Raw genomic sequence first — 19,234 nt, 5'->3', positions numbered from 1 at the left:
GACCCTGTGTAGCTTGTCTCTTAAAATGCATGGCTGCTTTAGACTTAGTGAAAGCCTTGATGGAAAAAGAAGAGGAAGGTCTGAAGACACATTGAGAGGAGGCAGACCTGTTCAGATTTTGAGATTCACCACCAAGAGTGGCTTCGGTATCTGTAGTCGGGGTGTGGGCCGAGAAGCCTGCGACCTCGGGCACAGAAGACACCGCCAATGAAGTGTCGTCGGTAGTCAGGGGCTGCGTAGGCGCCTCACTGAGAACCGGACCACCTGTAGTCGGCTTTGGCATGGTGTCGGTAGAGGCCGCGGACCTTGTGTGTCGGTCCTTATCTTTGCGCTTTTTTAGACAAAACTGGAGTCGGAGTACCCGACGACATAATATAGTTACATTTTTTGCCAAAATAATGCGGGGCAAACTCCACCCGACGCTTAATGGTGCGTTTGTTGAATGTAGCACAAAAACGACAGACCGAGACATCGTGGTCTGGGCCTAAACAAGGAATACAGAGGGAATGGAAATCCTTATGCGGTATTTGTTTCGCACATGAAATACAATTATTAACTTTGTCTGACCTCGGTCTGAGGCAAGAAAAGATTCCCCAACGGGGTACTTAGCTTTCAAGAAGACTTCGGTTGCAAAAATTTCGTAATTTCAGGAGCTGGCCGACCGGCACTTGCGAACTGCTTCTGCTTCGGGCACCGCGCGGCAAGAAAGACTGAAGAAAATGGCATTGGCTGGTTCTTTTATACCCCTGTTGCACTGACGTCAGGGAAGAAGCGACAACAACCGACACCGGACCTAGACTTTGGAGTTCGGCCGACCGAGGACCCGCCTGACGGCAGGAGAACCCATCTATTATGACTGCAGCTGTATGCACGATGAACATCCAACCAATGACAAAACAGTACTGGATGCTTTTTTGTTTGTCAGAAAAAACAATTCAACTTTATATTGTACAGTCCCACAAAGTCAATCCACTATTGACCCATTAACCTTAGGGCTGATGTCTCATTCTTACTCCCTGGAAGTGCACTATTTTCGATGACTAATTTTATTTCCTAAGCAAAAGACACAAATTGGAAGATGAAGTGAAAATCTATACAGTTGAGAGGTATGATTTCATATTCAATACAACACCCTCTGTGTCAGGAAAGCTACAGTGTAGTGTACTTTTAATGTACAATATATTTGTGAGCTAACTTATTTGTGTTCAGTAGGTAGACTGATGGTCATTAATCTCTTTATGCATGCATCTCTCTTTCTTTCTGTCATGCGCAGACACACACACACACACACACACACACACACACACACACACACACACACACACACACCTTCTTTCACGCAGACATTCTGCTTTCATGCATGTACTCACTCACTCTGTACTTGCCTATTAACACAGGTAAGTGCTGTCCCTTTCAAAGGCAATGTCGGCAAATCCATACACAATTCTCTCTTCAGCGAGAACACACACACGGATTCTTTACCACATAATAATGGCGGGAACACACACATCCTTCTTTGGTGCAAAACAATTAAAACTAGAAGGGTGCTTTGGTGCATGCGTACACTGACAGAGTTATAGGTCATGGGCATGAAAAACACAAAAAAAAAAAAAGGGATTTGGGGGCATGCATATATCGATGCTGCAGTTAGAGGTTGGGGGCTACATGGAAGAGCTTTGAGGGCCGCAGGTTGGACACGTCTGATTTAAGTTATGCATTCCCTGGGCTGTTTTATCACCTAGAATTCTTGCGCAACATACCTGGATGTAGAAGCATGCTGTCTATGAGTGGCTGTCGATCTGATGCAACCACAGCATGGTGAGGTGAGTTGGTGTTACAGCAACCCCAGGATGACACAGTGGGTGGATGGACCAGGATAATGAAATAGCTGAAAACAAAGTGTCAGTTTATGAGACAAATTACATAAGACAGAGACAGTTGTGAATGAAAGCATCAAATAAATAAATAAATACAGAAGTCCAAAAAGAAACCTTCTGCAACCACCCTCTCTCCCTTGCATTACCAGAATTGCAGGGGGTGCATGTTTTAAACATAAAAATAAACTAGAGTTTTATTATTAAATATTATGAAATCATCACAAAGCGTAAATTTATTGAAGAATTATAAAATAAATAATAATGATTTATTTATGTGCTTAGTTCCATCACTTGTCACATTAACTGAACGAAGCTCCTTTTTACTGTTGGCTCATTCAGAAATAGAGCTTAATCATATTAACAAAGGAAAAACAGTAGAGCTCCTTGCATAAAATACATAAAATTAGAAAATACATAGCATAAACCTGAAGCAGGGGTTTAAACTCTTGAGCTCTGTATTAGCCCTGCTACGCTCGGACTCGCTCTGCATCCAACCCTGCCCCCAAATTCCACCCACCCCTACAGGTGCTAAATTTATAGCCATAGTTGCCACTCCCTTAATTACAGAACCAATCAGCAATTGTAAGACCAGCCCTAAACACAACACCCTCCCTATTTCTCTACTCTACCCTCATCTACTACCCTCCCACCCCCATTCTTAAACAATTGTAAGTTACAAAACCTCTTCAATGCCTCCACTAGCCTTAACCTCACCTTTCAATTCAAAGCCTGCCTACTACCTTTTACCCTTGCTGATAATTAATTATGTATCTTATCACAGCTTATGAACAAACTCACTCTCCCAGGCCTGCACTACCCCAGATCACAGACCTATACTCATGCTCTTTCACATAACTTTAATAACTTACTAACCCCCTTCCAACTCCCATACTACAATAACACAACAGCTCATTCGAGCCACTTATGTCAACTCTAGAACTAAACACTACTACAAACTTTTATTCAAACTTCACAAACTAATAATTAATTCTCAAACTAACCTCACAATGGATGGAGACATCCACCCCAACCGAGGACTAACCCCACTGGAAGCATCCAACCCAATATATAACATCCCCTCTAGCCTGAAAAACTTAAACACCTCCTCTACCTCTCTCCACATCTGTCACCTAAACATTAGAAGCCTAAATAATGAAATCCACTACCTGTATGCACTCAAGGCAGTACACTCCCCAGATATACTATGTCTTAAGGAAACCTGGCTTAAGCCATCCACCACTGACAATGAAGTTACTCCTCCAGGTTACAATATAATATGACTGGACCGCACCTCAAAGAATGGAGAGGGGGTAGCTGTCTTACATAAATCTACAATTAATGTAACTATTTCCAATAATAAGTTCCTCAAGTGGATAAAGCTGAAATACTCTTTACAAAACTACAAATTAACCAGCATAAATCTATAAACATCGGCTGCAATCATATCCCACCTGGTAACAACACTAATATCCTTGAAGACATTCTACAGTGGCTGTCTATGAACTCCCCACAAGAAACTGTTATTGTAGGTGACATTAATATAGAGTGGAACACCTGCTCCTCAGACTTCCCCAATACCCACATAAATCTATATGGTTTCTCCCAAGTCATAACCTCCACCACTAAAACTAGTAAGCCCAATAACAAAGCAAGTATACTAGATTGGATTCTCATTAATAACCCTCCCCAAATGTATAAAGCAGGCACCCAACACATAAGGAAATAAGTGATCACTTTGTATATACTCAGACAAAAAAACTGATATCCCTCAAATACCTAGCCTCAGAACTATCAGGAACTATAAGAGGTTCAATCAAACTAAATTGCAAACAGAACTTTAGACATGTAACTGGAATAGACTAAAACTACTCCCAATAGACGAGGCATTATAACTCCACGTTTCTTACAATCCTTGACAATCATGCACCCACCCGGACCATCAGAACAAAGAAAAAAGTAGCACCGTGGCTGTCCAAAGAAACTAGACAAAAAAATCATAAATAGAAATAAAGCCTGGACCTCTTGGAAAACCAATAAACCCTCCAAGGATCAACTTATATATAAACAGCTAAGGAATGATGCTATGAAGTCTATAATGTTAGACAAAAAGACCATCACTGTAACCTGCAACATAAACATCAAAATCGACCACAAAAATTTTGGTCCAGCTTAAACAATCTTCTTCATCCAGGTAATACTACTACCTCTACCCCTGCATATATCCTCCAAAATCCTACAGAAAATAATGCCAACACCTTTATGGAAACTATACAATCCCTTGCCAACCAACTAGGCCCCAATAACCTAGACCCAATTAACCCCATATCCAATACCCACCCATCCTTTAACTTTTAACCTGTATCAACAGCACTTACTTAAATCAAGAAAGTGAAATCCACCACCCTATCAGCAGACCTACTCCCGGATGAATATCTTCAAAAGGCTGCAGATGCAATAGCATATTCCATCTCAATATTAATTAACAGAACCATCTCTGAAGCTTATATCCCCTCCATCTGGAAAATTTCCCATGTAATTCCTCTCCACAAAGGGGGCAATGCCACTGATCTATAAAATTACTGGCCCATTGTCATTCTGTCCCCTCTGGCTAAAATTATGGAAAAATGTATCCACAAGCAACTCCATTACCTCAATTTGCACAATCTCCAAGCTCCCTCCCAGCATGGATTTAGACCCCACCATAGTACCACCTCAGCCCTTCTATCCTTCTCTCAGACAATAAATCAAATCCAAAATAATAATACGCTCTCCTCTGCTCTCTTTCGTGACCTCTCTAAGGCATTTCATATGGTAAATCACCAACTACTCCCAATATGCTGGTTTCAGTCCTAAGTGGCAGACAACAAGCAGTGCTATGGAAGAATAGCCTTTCCTCCCTACTGCCAGTCACCCTTGGAGTTCCTCAAGGGTCTATACTAGGACTTCTCCTATTTTCCATCTTCATTAATGATCTTCATACAGTCATCCCCAAAGCAACCTGCATTCAATATGCAGATGACTCTGCCCTAATCTGTTCTGCCACCTCCCCATTAGGCCTGCAGACCTTAACCCAAAATACTTTCAACATAGTAGAAAACTGTCTCACTCACAGGCATCTTTTATTGAATCCAAATAAAACAAAACTGCTACTCTTCACCCCACCTGGAAAGCTACATTCCCATCATTTACCATAACATCTAATAATGGCACAATAATCTCCCCAGAAAGTAATACAAAACTATTAGGTGTAATTGTTGACAATAACTAAGTTTGATGCTCATATTGACAAAACCATTAAAACAGTCAACAAGAAGCTAGGATCTCTATATAGGATTAAGGCATTCCTAACCCCAACTGCCAGTGCAGTAATTGCCTGAACACATTTACTTTCAATCCTTCTTTATGCCTCCCCAATCTATACAAACCTGAGTAAATCTGACCTCAATAGCTGTTACAACAACATAGCCAGATTTGCCACAGGCTCGGCATATCAAACCCACCACTGTATTAACCTACGACCTCTAGGCTGGCTAGAATTTCCCTCTCAAATCTAGTATAACCAACTAATAATACCCCACAAAGTCCTCTATCAGCCTGAAAGCATGCCCATACTCAAAAATATAATTACCCCATACAGTAAGCTAAAAACTCTCCACTCTTCTGAAAAAATGCTGGCACAAACTGTTAAATCTAAAAACTTAGCAGGTGAGTCATTATTTTGCAACTCTGTTGGTACAATCTGGAACTGGCTCCCTGCCGAACTTACAGCAATTCATTCTATATACCAATTTAAAACAGCTCTCAAAAAATACCTAAAAAGTCACTGGTTGTGCCCCTGTACCAACCCTGACTAACCAGCTCTCCACTCTCTTTACTACCTGGCTATCTGAAATATAGTCTCAAAAAGTCTGAAACACTGACTATCATTCTTATATGTATTGTACTACTGAATGATATACTACTTTACTCAGCCTTGTACCACTAAAAATGTCTATGTTCAAACAAGAAACTTAATATTGTAAAGTTTTAAGTATGTATGCATTCCAAGTTTTTAAGTAAGCATGTATTCCTATAATTCTGTACTGGTATCTATATGTAACGGTATAAAACTGCTACCGTTAACTCTTATGTAACTATCCACATGTGGAGCTTTTCTCCCCGGGCCTCCGCTGAAAATGGACCTGTGTCCAGTCGGACTATCCCGGTTAACAAATGTAAAAAAAATAAACTGTGTAAGTGGCCAACATCTGGCTGCTGCCAAAATGGTCACTTGTGACATCACTCAAGAACAACCATGCGGTCACTGACAAGACAAGTGAAAAAATAAGACAGACCCACTATGCATCACATAAAAGCAGCAATAATAGCTAGAAAGCCTTAATGGTCAAGAAAAATATATAAACATTCCTATCTATAGACTGCATAGTTTGTCACACATTCTGAATGTAATAGCTTAGAAATACAGAATGTCTCTGCAGGAAGGTAGGTCATTCTTCTGTTGAGGTTGCTAAGAACACAGCTCAATACTGCAAAAGCAAATTAATTAGGAACACATGGCAGCATGTATTACTGTGCAGAGTCACGGGGGGGGGGGGGTATGTTCTGACTTCCCTCAAGAGATGTCACGACAAAAAGCACCTTTTATATCATCTTTACAAGGCTCATCCCCAAAAACATTTCTGTTTTTTTTTTTCAGCCGCACTAAAGTTATACTGGCTTTCTGCAGGAAGACTTTCATGTTAATCCATACCTGCAGGCCATAAGAACAGGAACCACCAGCATCACCAGTAATGTGTTTTCTGGGGAAATTCCAGCCTGAGTGAGCCCAGAATATGACAGTGCCCCAAAGATGCCTGCTCCACCAGTACCAGAGGACCATCCTGACACCACAACACTGAAAGGAAGAAAACAAAATGCACAGAATTAGAAATCACAGGAATAAACACATTTAATTTCACATGTGCAGTCATTAAACCGTCTTTACAGTTTTTGTTTTTATACAGCTCCACTTCAAAGCAGCACAAGAACATCAGTGCATAACTACAGAAAGCATGGCTTAGAAGAGGTGCGAAACCAGAAATAATGCAGCGCAGAATGAAGGCCCAAGGTTAACTGTAGAACTAGTTATTAACAGCAGAAGTAGAAAATTAAATGTTATTCAACAACTGGAACAATGAAATCAATAAATCATTTGTTATTCTCACACACATCGTGAGAATCTCCACATATGCTTAGTGCTCAATATGCTTCATTCCTCCACCTATCTTTACAGACATGCACAAACACGCATGTGGTAATTCAAACAGTGTAGAAAAGAATGGCAATGTCTCTGTACTGCACACCACTGTGTGGCACACAGCTCTCGTGCCACCCAGTGAATTGCTATGTGGCATGTCTGTGCAACAGGGAAATGGTACTGAGCAAATTATGATGAGTTACACACATCTGACTCAGCGTCTGGTTCATGTTGTGCTATGCTCTGCCACCATGCCGCAACACAAATCATAAAACCTTTTGATTCAGTAAGCATTATGACAGAGCTAGAGTCATTCCAGTAATATGGTTGTGATGTCCCGCCTCTGGGCCAGTAATTAAGGAGCCTCAATCCTCACCCCCGACACCGGTGGGGAACGTTCACTTGGAACAACAATGGATACACTCTGCATTTCCAGATGCAGCTCTCTGCACCAAGAACAATTTCCCTTAGGAGCACACAGGGAGCACACTCCAATCCTGGGGATGGGTTTTCTTCTCCAGGTCCCAAATAAGACTCCACCTTTCTCTCTGCAGAAACCAGTGCTGTGTGTCCCTGTTCCAAGTAGCTGACACACACTGTTTAAGATTTGATTTTGACACACACAGGCACCCCCCCCCCCCCGGGAAAGGCTGGCACATATTTACCAGCTGTGCCTCCTCTGCCCAAACTATAAGTTAGATTCACTTCCATCAGCCAACTACTTTAAGGCTCTTACCAGGGTACCCAATTACTCTTAGTAAAATTAATACTTATACAAATGGTCGAATTAACAAAGCAGCAAGACTTTCAGCAGCATGCAGCCCACAGAGCCACCAAATTAAGGCAATTACTCTCAAAGGTTAAAATATTTTCGACAAGGCCAGCCACAATGAAAGGTGTAAATATATTTAATAATAAATAATAAAATAGAAAAAGTGAAAATACTAAATAATCTATTTGTAATAAACAGCAGAGTTTCAATTCACATGAAATATAAAAAAATACAGATGGAAAGACTCCGAATGATATAGTGAGATTAGCTAAATACTGTTTTTCTGTATTTTCTAATCAACTGAAGAATTACTGTTCCCCAGTTAAGTTGCTTACAAAAGCACAGCAAGATTAAGTGGGTGAGTGGTCTTTGTTGTCAGGTTCCCAAAAAGAGTGCTGAGTGACTTCTCACATTTCTCACTCTCTTTCCCTTTTTTATTTCTCACTAATACTGAAATACAATTTCAGTGCTGGATGCACAATGACATCACATCTGGTCAACAGATTCTGTGGTTCCCACACTACCCCCCTGATTAAAACATGAATGACGATCTGGCATAGATGTGTCACAATACACACCAAGAGCTTTGCTAAGGCATCTGGAGACTGTAAAACAATGCCAACTCTTTCATCCCTCCTGTAGAGTCTAACCAGGCATTCTCTAGCACCCCAGGGTAGCAATTAGTTCATCACTAAGGACAATAAGAGCTCAGGTCTTTCCAAGACATTGCGTCTCTGGCTACATTCAGGCCTGTGAGATAAAATCTTTATAGCCTAAACCAAGTCATTTAATTTCAAGCTATTTTTCTTAAGACAAGCTATTCTGATCTTAACCCCTTCATTTCCAGTAACCTCTGTTAACATATATACACTTCAACAGTTAACAATACAGTCTGAAATAAATGAATATTTTGTTTCTGTCCAGCAGGACCCACTGTTGATCCATTTTTAACACAAGCAGTTCTACAAATACATTTTTTAACACAAGCATCTGTACACATCAGTTTGGTATACAAAATTACATAAATTCCTTTACAAAGCTCCAGCTAGCTATGTTGGCATATGTTACACATGCACTGCCCAACTTTTCTTTGGCAAAGCTGCCACTACCTCACATTGTCACAATGGTAATGAAATAATCTAATGATGTGAATTCTACAGTCACCAAGTGGGAAGGCAGAGACAGTATTGTAATGACAAGAGCTTTGTTTTCATCATATGGAACCCCACTGATGGCATTTTGCTCTACTCTGAGAACATTTTTAACTTGCAAGATGATGGTGCTGCACAGCTACATATATTAAACACATCAGCAGGGATGAGGGATCACACAGGTCTGACACACTACACCAACTGTAGGTATAATGTTCTGGTCCTCTAACTTGTGTAGTTAGTGCTAGCCCATAGCCAGTTACTATAACGTTTCTGAATCTTTCATAATTCTGCAGCAGCCATCTACATATGTGCTATGTGCGCAGAGCACTGTGGCTTCACAAAGGGGTACACATTGTATAGCAGTCTTCATGAATCAGACATTGCCATTCTAGTGTACACCTACCCTACTCCATGGGGGGCAATATTCATGAGATCCACCTCACTCAGAACCATGAGGAAATTTACAGAACTCAAATTAAATCAGAAAGAAAGAACAGACTGCATGGTGGTGAAAGTATCTAGTCAAACAATGAGGTAACAGCAAGGAAGAGATATCAGAGGGATATGGAAATTCCAAGATGAAAGAACTGGCCAATGGATGTGAAGAATTAATGACCTAAATTTTCCTTCCAAGACAATGCAATCCCAATACAAAAGAGAAAAACAGCCTGTCAAAACAGGCAAGCACTGCTGTTATCAGTGACAGCTATATGCTGAAGGGTATGTATGTGCATGTATAATGCACCGTGTGTATGACAGCATGTAGAATGCAGTATCTGTACAATGGAACAACACTGGCAAAACAATGATGAACATATAACACTCAAGAGAAGTGAAGACACAGTACCTGATGGATGCTAAAGATCTCAAGAAAGTAAATCACAGATGCGAACACTGACCACAAAGATAATAATCAGTAGTATGTTTGACTCTATAAAAGGTGCAAAGAATGCATCATAAATGTAATGAATATGTTAACTGGCTAAAATAAATGGTTCTGCTCAGACCTTTTTCTGACATCACCTGGGACATAAAGGCCAGGCCAAATATAATTATATCAGTTTTAAAGGTGCTAACAAGCACATTTTGGGAAGGTGGAAGTAAAGGAGTATCCAGAGAAAAGGCATTAAGGCATGGGAGTATCATATTAAGCCCACAAAATGAACACAGGGACAGGAATCAACCTCAGATTATGCAACTGGGAAACATAAATCTTAAGCACACGATACCATACATTTAGCTAACAAAGTAATTTGGAGGCAGCCAGCAGCAAGCAAAGTGATGAATGTTCCACCTTAATGTTACAGAAACCAAAAGGCCAAAGGGTCATACAGAATGTAACAGCAGAGGAAAAAATTGATTTCATCCTCCATGAGATAACAGGAATGAACTAACCAAGGCATGTGGAGACTACTCTGCTAAATCCCTGCTAAAGCAATATAACAAGGAACAGACACAAGTTTTTTTTTTCTTCCCAAGTGCTCCCCCAATGACTGCCAATCATCAAGCCTCCAATAAAAAGACTTCAACCCATTTGTTACTCCATGGTGGGGAGTCCCCCAGAACTGAAGTGGGAAAAGCCATCCAGACGGGCAGTCATTCAATGCAGTTATAAGGGTTGTGTGTGTCCTTGCTGGCTTCTAAGTTGTGAGGCCATTTTACAATGACCCTAAATCCTAGCCACTGGGCAGGGAGGGAGTTGAGCCTCACAGAGCTCACAGCTGCTTATCTTCATAATTGCATATCCCTACATACCCATTATGAAGGTCATCACCCACCATACACACTCACTACGAAGGCTACCACCCTCCTTACACACCCATTACGAAGGTCACCACCCATTGCTGGCTTGTTGAACCCAATGCCTGCTCCCATGCAACATCTTTTGAATCCCAACGCCTCCTCAGAAGGGACTGGTGCACTCTGCGGCTACCTATGTCCCCTTCCAGGATGGGCACACCCATCCTTTCCTGCAGCTCCAGTCACCCATGCCACTAATAACTGCACCTGTGTTACCTGGGCCATAGTCTGGACTTTATCCCTCCCATCTACTATCTGTTACAGAGAGGCACATTTTGCCTAAAAATGTTGAAAAAGGTGCAATATAACATTTTTTACCCAACTACTCAGAAAATAGAATGTGAAAGGGATACCAAAATACATGTTTCACAGCCATACAACACTGAAGGTGGTCAGTCTAAGTTATTTTACCTAGCACAGTGAGAGGGACAAAAGACCTCCATTTTCCTACCATGAATAAAAGATACGGTTTACATACATCCTTGCTAAGATGCATCACTTTAATACAGTGACATTATTTAAAGACAATAACCTTCTTCTCCTGTTTAAATAATGCCACTGTACAGCAATGAGCCTCTGTAGCTTACATCTTGTTGAGAAAAAGAGAGAATTATGGGATGCATATATCTCAGAATGTGGTAACACAGCATATCTAGCGATACTGTGCTACATTGATGTTTTATTTACTCACTGCTAAAAATAAAATTAAGTTTATAATGTAATGGCTGGAGTTTCTCATTATAACTGGTCTTTTTTTCTGCTGAAAACTGCTGGGTTTGCCACGGGTTACAAAATTATGGCACTCTCCAATGTTTTCAGTTTAACAATTACCTTTGGTTAATCCACTTTTACTTCCTCTGAATATCACAATTTGTTTACAATCTCAAATCCAACATTTACCCAAAGCACAAATGCAATATACAAGCAAAGTGAATACTACATACTGCTTCAGCACTGCTGCCCCTCTACAAGGGTCGTCCTACCACTAACCGTGGAACTTACTACATACTGCTTCAGCACTGCTGCCCCTCTACAAGGGTTGTCCTACCACTAACCGTGGAACTTACTACATACTGCTTTAGGACTGCTGCCCCTCTACAAGGGTTGTCCTACCACTAACCCTGGAACTTACTACATACTGATTCAGCACTGCTGCCCCTCTACAAGGGTTGTCCTACCATTAACCATGGAATTTACTACATACTGCTTCAGCACTGCTGCCCCTCTACAAGGGTTGTCCTACCACTAACCATGAAACTTATTACATACTGCTTCAGCACTGCTGCCCCTTTACAAGGGTCATCCTACCACTAACCGTGGAACTTACTACATACTGCTTCAGGACTGCTGCCCCTCTACAAGGGTTGTCCTACCACTAACCCTGGAACTTACTTCATACTGCTTCAGCACTGCTGCCCCTCTACAAGGGTTGTCCTACCACTATCCGTGGAACTTACTACATACTGCTTCAGCCCTACTGCCCCTCTACAAGGGTTGTCCTACCACTAACCATGGAACGTACTACATACTGCTTCAGCACTGCTGCCCCTCTGCAAGGGTCGTCCTACCACTAACCCTGGAAATTACAGATTAGGCTAAATGGTCTATAAAACTACGGAGCATATAAAAACTGCTCATTAATCATGACGTCAAAAATCTTACCAGTTTGGTTTCATCAAAGGGAGATCATGCCTGTTGAAGATACCAAACTCCAAGAGAGTCATACAAGCTGTTGACAATGGTCATGCTGTTCATACAGCTTATCTTGATCTGGCAAAAGCATTCAATACCATATTCCAAGGCAGAATTGTGAGCACACCAACAACATAATATAGATCCTTATGTGCCAAGATGGATAACCAAGTGGCTAAAAGACCATCCACATACATCATGTGGCAGGCACCTCTGCAAATAGTACTAAGGTAATCAGTGGAGTCCCCCAGGGGTCTGTACAGTGTCCTCTCCATTTGGCACCTACTTTTCTGATCTCAAAACTAATAACCAGGACATCTGGTTAACCAAATTTGCATGCAACTGCAAACTGGGTATAATTACAAACACCCCAGAAAAAGCTCAGTCTACAATGACAAGGGGTTTATACTAAATGTGAAGAAATGTAGTATTCTCTCATTTAGAAAACAACCCCTTTACATACCACAGAGTATACATACAACACTCCTTTGCTTAACAAAAAGTCTGCCTGGTACCTGGGCAATTGGAATGCTAGTTCCCTCTCTTCTGACCATTACATAATAAATGAAGTCAGGAAATCTTTCTGTTCAGCACAATTAATACCCACAGGGTGTTTCATCATTTCATCCACATTCAAAAATTCTACAGTTCCCTTATATTCAACACTGATCAGACCCATTACAAAGCACATGCCCATTCTGGTATGTACCTAACTAGACATATTAAGTTTGAAAAGCCCCAGAGGTTCCTAACTAGACAGAACTCTGGTTTTAGGAACTTTAGTTACAGGGTAAGGCTGGTAGCACTGTCCTTCTAATCTTAAGTCCCATAGACTGCTGAGGGGTAATCTATGCCTCATTTACTGAGCCATTAGAGGCTCTGTGGTTTTTGACCTCTTACATCTCAGTAAGTCTGACAGCATATCTGCCACTAGAATCACAGACCTGAACCTCCTTTCAGAAGATGAGCAGAAAAAGATGGACACACACAGATTATTTACTTAACCTCTGCCTTCTCTGGAATAAACTAACCCTGCAGGTTAAGCAATGACCTCTTCCTTTGAAATAATATCTTCCTTCAAACTAAACCTGGAAGTCTGGATGGGTACACTCAGATCTACCCTAAAACTAACTGGCCTCTCCCTTTCTAAGTAAGGAAGCAGTTTGTAAACAGGGTTAAGACTGAATTGTACTTTCTGTGGTACAGGCTTCGATTCCCTCAGCTCTCATTTGCCTACTGTGTGACCAGCTAAACCAGACATTGCTCTTGGGTCAACCGTAAAAAAGGACTGAGTGTTGCATGTCCAGTGGCCTAACTGGTTAACACCTCTCTCACTATATATGTGTAAATACAAATATATATATATATATATATATATACACACACACACACACACATATATATATATATATATATATATATATACACACACACATACATAAAAAAAATATATATATACACACACACACACTTTTTATTTATATGTACATATAAAAGGTACAGTCTGAAGAGGAAGTGAGTATTGGCAACATGTTACCAGAATATCCTGATAGCAAGGAAGATTTCACATAGTATCTGAAGGTACCTACAGAACCACTGCTGCAAGTGAGTAACTGTAAACAATAACATTCAAAAGTTACCTGTAAAATCAAAAAGTAGCACCTGAAAAAGTACAGTAGTATACATTTACCATAAATGTAGATGTTCAAGTGTATTCTCTATTGCAGTCATTACATTTGGGTAATCTGCTGGCAAGTTGCCCTCAGTCGGCCTGATTAACAAAGTCTTGGGTCCTGCGTCGGTTGCTGTCCCTTCTTCCATGACGTCAGGTCGTCAGGGGTATAAAACATGCAACCGACGCCACTACATCAGTTATTCTTGCCCCAGATGTCAGGTGCCCCCCAAATGGTGAGCAAAATATATAAATAATAAAAAATACAAAAATATATACCTCCAAACAAAAGCAAATACACCAAAAAGGCTTTTAAGAATAGTAAAGGAAAGTAGAGGCATAGTAAGAGAAAACAGGGGGCTGGAGGGAGGGTAACCAGGACTGCAACAGTGAATACACTCTAACATCTACATTTATGGTAAGTGTACACAACTGTACTATGTTCTTCGTGTTTCACTGTTGCAGTCATTACATTTGGGTAGTTTCCCAAAGCTATGGTTGGGAGGATGGATTTATACAGCATTAGGACCGGCTATAAGGCCCTGCAAAACAGCAGTGGCAAAGCCAGCTCTGAATTTAGAGAAAATTGGTAAGTGATAATGCTTGGTGAAAGTATGAACTGAACTCCAGGTAGCAGCTTCTAGGATATCCCTGGTAGGAACACCTCTGAGAAGGGCTGTAGAAGTAGATGTAGCCCTGGTGGAATGGGATCTGATCCCCTGGGGGATAGGTTTTCCATGGTGCTTATAGCAGAAATGAATACAATGGCTTATCCATTTAGAAACTGTTTGCTTTGGAACAGCCTTTCCCTCAGCCCCTGCAATGGCTTATCCATTTAGAAACTGTTTGCTTTGGAACAGCCTTTCCCTCAGCCCCTGCAGCAAATGCTACCAGCAGTTGTTCAGATTTTCTTCAAGATTTAGTCCTGTCCAAGTAAAATCTAAGCTGTCTGTGTACATCCAATGAATGCAGAATCCGCTCCCCCTTGTTCTGTGGATTGGGAAAGAAAGTTGGCAAATGAATGGACTGATTAAGAGCCACACTGGATACCACTTTGGGCATGAAGGATGGATTGGTCCTGAGTGACACCCTGTCCGCATGAAAGATGATGAAAGGCTCCACTGCCATAAGGGCCTGTAATTCAGAGATCCTTCTAGCTGAAGTGATTGCTAAAAGGAAGGCTGTTTTCCAGGAAAAGAATTTTAAGTCTGCAGTAGCAGCTGGCTCAAAAGGAGGTAGAGTGAATTTCTCCAATACAAAATTAAGGTCCCAGGCAGGGGTTGGAGCTCTTCTGGGAGGTCTCAAGTTTTTGGCCCCTCTGAGAAACTGCTTTAGCAGAGGATGAGAGAAGAGGGGGGGTTCTGTGTTGTAATGAGCTGAAATGGCTGAAGCATGGATTTTTATGGAAGAAAAAGGCCCTTGCGAAGCATCTCAGTTAAGTATTGCAAAATTTGAGGTAAATTGGGCGCTGCTGTGCTCATCCCTTGAGATTGATTCCAGGCACATAATCTTTTCCATTTGTCAGCATAAGATTTTCTAGTACTAGGTCTTCTCACCTCCAAAATGACATCCATCACATATTTGCTGAGGGATGCTAAGGGGGAATTTAAGTGATTAGCCAAGCTGCAAGATTCAATGTTTGGAGCTGAGGGTGCAGAATTTGGTTCTCCTGCTGAGACAGTAAGGAAGGCGGTGCCATGGAGAAATTTGTGACAGACTGAGTAGGAGTGGGTACCAGTGTTGGCGAGGCCAGTCTGGAGCAATCAAAATCATTTTTGGTTTGTCCTGTCTGACTTTTAGTAGAACTTTGGAGAGCAGAGGCAGAGGGGGAAAGGCATAATCTGATAGGTTTTTCCAGCTGAAGGACAGAGCATCCACTTTCCAGGCTTTTCTGTGAGGAGTTCTTGTGCAAAATGTGTCCAACTGGTAGTTCTGGGGTGAGACAAAAAGATCTATGTCTGGGCTCCCCCGTTTGCACATCAACATGTTGAAAATCCATGGTTCCAGTTTCCATTCGTGTGGGTCCATAAGATTTCTGCTTATTTAGTCTGCCAGAATATTTAGCTTTCCTGGCAGGAATTGAGCTTGTAGCTGTACTCGATAGCTCAAGGCTGTGTTCCACAATGCCATGGCTAGTCTGCAGAGGGGGTAGGAATGTGTACCCCCCTGCTTGTTTATGTACCACATAACTGTGGTGTTGTCCGTCTTTACCATTACTTGTCCTGGATGAAGGTAGTCCTTGAAGGCTGTCAGTGCATTCTGTACAGCTAGCATTTCTTTTTGATTGATATGAAGGTGCATGTGAGTTGGGCTCCATTTGCCCTGAATGCACTTCCCTGCCAGATGAGCCCCCCATGTGTAGTCTGATGCATCTGTAATTAGGATTTGGGCGGCAAGGGGTGGTGTGAATGGCAGTCCCTTGTTTTGGTGGCAGGCCTCTGCCCACCATAGGAACTCTAGTTGCAGGCAAGGTATGATATGAATCATTGTTTCCAGGCTGTGACAATGTTGACTCCATAAACTTTTTAAGTACCACTGAAGTTTCCTCACATGCAGTCTTGCATATGGAATTAGAAGAATGCAGGAGGCCATGAACCCCAAGGCTTGCAGTGTTTGTCTTGCAGACAGCAGGGTTTTTGTGGCCACCTGTCTGAAGTAAGTCACCAAATGAATTTGCTTTTCTGGCATAAGGAAAGCCATCTGGGCAGTTGTATTCAAGTTTGCACCCAGGAATGTAATTTTTTGAGAGGGTACCAGTTGTGATTTCTTTTAGTTTATGGTGTACCCTAGACAAGTTAGAACCCTTTTTACAAACGTCAGATGTTTTAGAAGAATGGCCTGGTTTTCTGCCTGAATTAGACAATCGTCCAGGTATGGATATATTTGAATATTTCTTTGCCTGCAAAATGCAATTACTGGAGCCAGGCACTTTGTAAATACCCCGGGCACAGTAGATAAGCCAAAGGGCAGTGCAGAGAACTGATAATGCAAGTAGTCTGCTTTGAAGCATAGGGTATCTTCTGCAAGATTTCCTGATTTATAAACAGGTAAGCCTCTTTTAAATCTAGAGTTGCCAACCAGGCATCTTTGCCTAGCATGAGAAATAACTGGTGAAGAGTCAGCATCTTAAATTTTGGAATGTCCAGAAAGGTGTTTAGAGTAGACAGATCCAGCATTGGACGCCATGATTTGTCTTTTCTGGGTACCAGAAAAAGTCTGGAATAGAAACCTTGTCCCTTTTCCTCTTCTGGTACTAGCTGAATTGCCCCCATGTTTAAGAGGGAAAGTACTTGTTTTTTAGCCTCTGCCCACTGATTTGGGGGCAGGTCTGGCCACCTGTTTGGAGTTGGCAATGTGAAATTAAATCTGTAGCCCTGGGACACTATATTTAAAACCCATTTGCCCTGGTTTATAAGTTGCCAGATTTTTGCATGAAGAGCCAGTTTTCCCCCCAAAGGGGCGGCTAAGAGATAAGTGCTTGGTAATTTTAAAGGAAAGTCATTGAGACTGTTTACCATAGGGTGGTGTCTTGTTATTTCCAGATTTGGAAGCGGAGGCACCCCCCATTGCTTAGTTCTGAAAGTCCCTTGGGACTGAAACCTGGTGCTTTTGGAATGCCTGGGTTTGGCTTGAGTGGCTCTGGAAGGAATTGGAAAGGACCAGTTCTTAGTAGGCCAGTACCTACTAAATCTTGGAGGTTATACTTGTAAGAAATCTTTCACAGCTTGCATAGATTTAGCTTTATCTTCCATCTTTTTTAGAACTTCTTCAGCCTTATTGCCAAACAGACGGTCCTACTGCAAAGAAGCATCCAACAATTTTGCTTTAACATGATCAGACAAAGATTGCTCCTTAAGCCAAGCATGCCTTCTAAGCACAGACCCAGTAACAACAGCCCTGCAAGAGGCCTCCGAAGAATCAAAACCACATTGCAAAGTATGTTTTCCAACTTGTTCAGCTGAATGCAATATATCCTGTAAATACTTATTTTACACACAGTCCGAAATCAACATTATTTTCTGTTTAAGCAGTCCCATGATATGCTGTTATTTTAGCACATGGAATTGACAGTTTAAAGCCCTAACTGCCAAAGTTGCAGAAGTATAAACCTTTTTACCCCATCTATCCAGCGCCCTGGAATCTCTATCAGAAGCGGTTGGATTTTTAGCAGTAGAAGCCTTAACGCCCTTGGGCCCCTGAGAAATGGTTTCAGGGTCCGCAACAGGATTTTTGAAAAGGAATTTGTGGGAGTCAGGAACCTGTAGTATCTGTGTGGTTTACAAGGGGCTGGAGGCAGGGAATCAGGGGCCATAATGGATTCTGAAAACACATTATCAACAATGTCTAGTGCAGGAGGTATAGCCAATGGCCTATGCTGAGGAAGAAGAAGGAAATCCCAAAGCCTCTTGGATTCAGGAAAAATCCTCTCTCTCCCAGTGGAAATGCTCCCTTAAGGCATGCAAAGTTTCCCCAAAAGAAAAATCCTCAGGGGGAGAAGCAGAAGGAATGGAATCCTCTGCATCAGAGTCCTCATAAGTAGGTCTGGACAAATCCAGCTCATTAGAAGAGTCAGAAGAAACTGAGTCCTGTTCAGAAGATTCATAATCAAGTTCAGCCCTAGGCCTCTTAGATGGGGGGGGGGGGGGGTTGACTACTCCTGATTAGAGTAATTAAATCCTCAGCCATTTTGATAATTTGTTTTTTAGGCATAGGGGCCTGAACATGTGGCTTGGGCTTCGTTTTTTTAGACAGATCGAGAGTTTGGCTTTAAAATTGAAGGTGGTGTTGGTTTAATATGCAAGTCTGTAGGCCTAAATACACCCTCAGAAGCCGGTACCTGCACAGCGGCTCCAGATCCATACATCCGCAGGTTCCATAGGTGAAGCATCTCGCGGCATACCAGACTCCGAATGGGTCTCGGTAGAGGCCTGCAAATCAGAAGTAGTGGGTATCAGGGGCTGCGAAAGCGCCTCACTGAGTACTGGCAAACTGGCGACTGGCTTAGGAGAAGCGTCGTCGGCAGTTTTGGAC

The 19,234-nt window shown here is 41.8% G+C and overlaps 1 protein-coding gene across 1 annotated transcript in view; it reads right to left on the bottom strand.

Moving 5' to 3' along the window:
* The window catches only part of CLN3 (CLN3 lysosomal/endosomal transmembrane protein, battenin), a 310,689-nt gene that overhangs the window by 117,490 nt on the left and 173,965 nt on the right, over nucleotides 1-19,234 (bottom strand). The window contains exons 9-10 of the mRNA XM_044085059.1: nucleotides 6,628-6,771; nucleotides 1,761-1,888 (exon numbers count right to left, since the gene is read on the bottom strand). Of these exons, the coding sequence (XP_043940994.1) occupies nucleotides 1,761-1,888; nucleotides 6,628-6,771 (272 nt within the window). The remainder of the gene's footprint in view (nucleotides 1-1,760; nucleotides 1,889-6,627; nucleotides 6,772-19,234) is intronic.

This window comes from Protopterus annectens, chromosome 10.part0 (genome assembly GCF_019279795.1).
Source record: "Protopterus annectens isolate FY-2018-M chromosome 10.part0, PAN1.0, whole genome shotgun sequence".
Lineage (NCBI taxonomy): Eukaryota > Metazoa > Chordata > Ceratodontiformes > Protopteridae > Protopterus > Protopterus annectens.
Note: the sequence above shows the minus strand (reverse complement) of the source record. Positions and strands in the feature narration are given on the sequence as shown.